Source organism: Entamoeba dispar, genomic scaffold (genome assembly GCF_000209125.1).
Source record: "Entamoeba dispar SAW760 scf_1105229459701 genomic scaffold, whole genome shotgun sequence".
NCBI lineage: Eukaryota > Evosea > Mastigamoebida > Endamoebidae > Entamoeba > Entamoeba dispar.
In genome coordinates this window covers 325,642-330,584 of record NW_001853824.1, presented here as the reverse complement: position 1 = coordinate 330,584, position 4,943 = coordinate 325,642, and the positions used below count along the sequence as shown (strand labels likewise).

The window sequence follows — 4,943 nt, the reverse complement described above, 5'->3', positions numbered from 1 at the left end:
AATGCTTAAGGCTCGTGTAGATAGATTTCCAGAAGAACCTGTCTTTGGATATAGACATAAGATTAATGGAAGATTTGGTGATTATGAATGGTTAAATGGACCACAGACTATTCAACTTGTTGATTCTATTGCAGGTGGACTAGTTAATTTATTACATTTAAAGAAAGGAGATACATGTGGTATTATGACAAGAAATAGATATGAATGGTATATTCTTCAATTTGCTATGCAAAGACAAGGAATTATCATAATTCCAATGTATGGGACATTTGGTATTGATGCGTTAGATTATATTGTCAAAAAATTAGAATTAAAATATCTATTTTGTTCTCCCATAAGTAAAGGGATTGAACTTATTGAAAAAAATCCTAGTTTAAAACTTGCTACATTCGATAAATTAACTGAAAAAGAACTTGAAGATGTTCCATCAAATCTTAAGATTATTACTTATGAAGAAATTCTTACTTTTGGACAAAATCATCCAGTTGCTATTGACCTTCCTTCTATTGATGATACTTATTCTGTTATTTTTACTTCAGGAACATCAGGAAATCCTAAAGGAGTTGTTCATACTCATAGAACTATTAATAATGCTGTATGGTCTTTTTGTTCTTGTGGATATTTTGATAAAGACGTTGTTTTAAAAGGTAAAATTAATTATTCATATTTACCATCAGCCCACGTTTATGATCAACAAATTGTATTATCATTTGTATATGGATATGGTGCGGTTGGATTTAATTCTGGTGGAATTCCAACTCTTGTGGATGATTTCCAACACCTTCATCCAACTTTTCTTATTACTGTTCCACGAGTACTTCAAAAAATTTATGACAAATTTATTGAAACTGTTAGTGCTTCTTGTATTGCAAATACTGTCTATAAAGTTGCTTACTATTACAAGAGTCGTGCTGTACATGATAATACAACAACATTGATTAATTGGGATGCTATTATCTTCAATAAAATCAAAGAAATGTTAGGTGGTCAATTAGATGTTATTTTAAATGGATCTGCTCCTTTAACACAAGACCTCTTCCAATGGTTAAGAGTCTGTACTGGTGCAAAGATTTTCCAAGGATATGGTTTAACTGAATCATTTGGAGGGTTTTGTACTGCAGCTCCAGGTCTTCATGACGATAACCATACATCAGTTGGATCACCTTGCATTGATTGTCATATGAGACTTGTTAGTATTCCTGATATGGATTATGATGTTCATGCTGAAGAACCAACTGGGGAAATTCAAATTAAAGCGAAGCAAATATTTAAGGAGTATTATGGAGATGAAGCTATGACTAAAGCATCTTTTACAGATGATGGATATTTCTGTACTGGTGATGTAGGACGAATTAATTATGATGGATCAATTAGTATCATTGATAGAAAAAAGAATTTATTTAAGTTAGCACAAGGAGAGTATATTGCTGTTGAACCATTAGAAAATTTGTATGGGCTTTGTCCATTACTTCAAAACGTGTTTATTTATGGTGAAAGTACAGACACTTTCATTGTTGGTATAATAGTTCCAGAGAAAACTGAATTTATTAAATTCCTTCAAACACAATGCCAATATGATGGTAGTTCTGACGAAGACCTTAAAAGCTTTATTGAAAGAAAAAATGTTAAATTGTGTGTAATGAAAGAGTTAGAAAACCATATTAGAAACAAAGGAGTTCCAGGTTATGAAGTTCTTAGAAATATTTATATTGAATTAACTCCATTTAGTGAAGCAAATAATTTACTAACTCCATCCTTCAAATTAAGAAGACCTCAAATTAAAAAGAAATATGCTGACATTTTAAATAAATTACGGAATGAAGTGATCAACAACGAACTTTGAATCAAATAGTAAAAATATTTTTTTTTGGTTTTATTCAAGAAATTAACAATAAAATATTTAAAAATATATTTTTCTCTAATTTTTAGGATATTTTAAAAAAAAACATCTTTATTCAAAATTATTCATAATAATTTTGTTTTAAATTAAATTGAAAACAATTACAAGTTGAAAGACAGAATGAAAGACATAAAAAACTCTATGATTTATTTGAAACAATTGACCTTATAAAACAAAACTAGTTGGGAGTCTACAGACAATGTGTTTAAAAGATAAATTGATATAATTAAAATAATACTTAATACTTAGAAATGGAAAATGTTTTGAAAAGAAGATATAACTTTTTTTTTATTATATGATAATAATAATAGTTATATGATTTATTTTGATAAGAAGTTAGAAGGAAGTTCAAAAATAGATTAAAAAATAATAAATCAAAAACGAAAAATGGATTCTAGTACTATTTAAATAAATTACTATATTGGGTTAAGAAAATGAAATTTTATAAAAGAAAAATACAACAAATTTAATGATGTATCTAATTGTATATTATTATGTATAACATATATTAAATATATTATTGCTAATAAAAAATTAATCAAAAATATAAATAATATAAATGAAATAGTTATCAATTTCTCCGTTTTATTTTTTAAAACTGTATGAAATGTAGAGAAGGAAATCCTTTTTTTTTTAAAATTTGAGAAGTATCTAAGGCTTAACACATGCACATTCATTTAATGAATTATTTTCAGTTATTCTATATGTTTATCCAAGTATCCACTTTATTACCTTACCCAGTTTAATAAAAAAATTACTAAAAAAGTATACTATGCTTAGAGCTTATTTGAAAGAAAAATAAATTTTGACTAACATTAAGAATATACATTAAATAGATACAAAAAAATGAATAGAGAATTACTAATTAACTTATGCCCTCACAAAACCAATTTAAATTATTGTGTCAAAAACAGTTTATAGAATAAAGAATTATTTTTTTATTTGTTTAGGTTCAGACGTAATTGTCATTGAATGAGAAAAGATTTAAAACAATCAATAAGTAGTTATGCATAATTTTAACTTCTATTGTTACTTAAAAATAGAGAAAATTAGTGAAAGAAATTTTTTGTTTCTTTCATAGAAAGTAAAAGCAAAAAATAAAAGACATGACAACAAGCAAAATAATTCCAAGAGCATTTACAATTTAATTGTAACTGATAAAATCTAAAATAATACATTGTAATTAAAAAGTGAGTGGATTAAACAATAAAAAATTGAACTAGTATTATTTAAAAAGACATTTAAAAAGAAGTTGAATTCTGAACTAATCTTTTTTTCTGTTTCTTGATGAAGGTAAAAATTCTTAAACATCCTCTATTGGAAAATACCTTCTAATATAAATTTATTTTTTAATTGACTTAGACCAATACACTAAAGTTATTAGAACAACAAGACATCCCCATATAATTTTCTTTATATGCTAAGATATAAATACAGTACTTAACTCAGTCAATTATTTATTGGAAAACAAACACTCAATAAATAGATATAAAACCTGAATCATTTGTAAGTTATTATTTAAGTTATAGTCTATTTTTTATCCCATTAATTCATTAAACTACCAAAAGTATTACACTTACCTCATTTGCAGAAGTTCTTTACTATTTGTAATAGGATATAAATAAGGTTCTTTTATCAACTAATGAAGTTATGTTTTTCAAAGAGGTTCTAAATCACAGTTAATTTTGGGTCATAAGTGAACCCAGTAATGATATAATAATATATAATAACAGAACTTCTTCAGCATGCCATACAAATACTTAATGACTTTTAGTATTCTATTTTATTCTTTTATTTGATTTTCGGAAGGGATAAAACTACGATGAAATTAATTTTTTAAAACCAACAAAAAGGTCAAAAAGAAAGTTTTTGACTGTTAAGAATTCTTTGGAAGTCTTTAGAATTTTGTTTCAACTTTTTTTAGGAAAAAATGTCCTGTCGAACTTTATAAACTCGAGAAACTGTTTATTTTATCAGTAAGAGCACTATGTTAGAATTTGTTATGGATCAATACGCTACTCTCTCCGCATTATTTATCTTTGCATCACCTGCTGTATGGAATACCCTTGCTCATATAGAATATTTTACTCATAAGATTTCACAAATGTTCCGTGGAAATAAAGAAAATGGATTTAGATTTGTTATGTGTATTATTATTAGTATGCAAATCATTAGAAATATATTCTTCTATATGGCATGTACAAGTGCTGTTCCAATGATTCCAGCTATTGATTCATTCCTTAGTTCTATTCCAACTTTAGTTAATATTATTGCTATTCCTATTCAAATTTTTGGTTGGATTCTTTCTATTAGTTCATTCTATAGACTTGGATTTAAAGGAACATATGAAGGTGATTGTTTTGGATTCCTTTTCGATGAGTTTGTTATTGTTTAGTTGTATATTTAATTATTAATTAAATACAAAAAGATATTAATAACTAGAATGATAACTTCATTCCCATTTGGATTTGTTCCACACCCAATGTATTTTGGTGGTGCTCTTTTGTTTATTAGCTCTGCTTTGTATTATTATTCATCAACTGGATTAATTCTTTCAATTTGGTCAATTGTCGTTTATTGCATCTTCTCATATCTTGTAGAACAACCACTTACTATTTTAATTTATTCCAATAAAAAAACACAACATGATGAGAAGAAAGAAGAGTAAATTAAGAAATATAATAAATTCACTTTTTTTTTAATCTATGTTTAATATTTTTGAACCTGAGCAATGATAACTTTTACTAAACATTCCATCTCCTGATTCTTTGCTAAAATAACGACATTCATAAGTTCCTTTTTTAAGTTCTGTTATATTCATTTCTATTGGATAATTCATTCTCATTGGTGTACAAATGATGTAGTCTTCATTTCTTGTTGTTGGATGATGTGGATAGATTCCTATCCATCCCATTTCTCCTTCTTCACTTACTCTTACTTCTAACATTCTTTTGCTATTATAACAAACAATATTGCATGTCATGAAAACAATTGGTCCAACAACTACATCACAACTACTTCTAGGTTGAAAACTTCCTTCATT

The 4,943-nt window shown here is 26.4% G+C and overlaps 2 protein-coding genes across 2 annotated transcripts, besides 5 other annotated features; both read left to right on the top strand.

Annotated features, from left to right (window-relative positions):
• Window position 1: 1 nt before the first annotated feature.
• Window positions 2-1,843, top strand: EDI_093820 (long-chain-fatty-acid--CoA ligase, putative; the record flags this gene model as incomplete). The annotated part of the gene is made up of 1 exon (XM_001736285.1): window positions 2-1,843. One exon carries the CDS (start codon window positions 2-4, stop codon window positions 1,841-1,843), a length of 1,842 nt encoding a protein of 613 aa, XP_001736337.1.
• A 9-nt stretch (window positions 1,844-1,852) lies between these two features.
• Window positions 1,853-1,993: a sequence feature (AT_rich).
• A 188-nt stretch (window positions 1,994-2,181) lies between these two features.
• Window positions 2,182-2,227: a sequence feature (AT_rich).
• A 158-nt stretch (window positions 2,228-2,385) lies between these two features.
• Window positions 2,386-2,461: a sequence feature (AT_rich).
• Window positions 2,462-3,232: 771 nt separating this feature from the next.
• Window positions 3,233-3,255: a sequence feature (AT_rich).
• Window positions 3,256-3,887: 632 nt separating this feature from the next.
• EDI_093810 (methylene-fatty-acyl-phospholipid synthase, putative) lies at window positions 3,888-4,568 on the top strand (the record flags this gene model as incomplete). The annotated part of the gene is made up of 2 exons (XM_001736284.1): window positions 3,888-4,279; window positions 4,343-4,568. 2 exons carry the CDS (start codon window positions 3,888-3,890, stop codon window positions 4,566-4,568), a joined length of 618 nt encoding a protein of 205 aa, XP_001736336.1.
• Window positions 4,299-4,338: a sequence feature (AT_rich).
• Window positions 4,569-4,943: the final 375 nt, after the last annotated feature.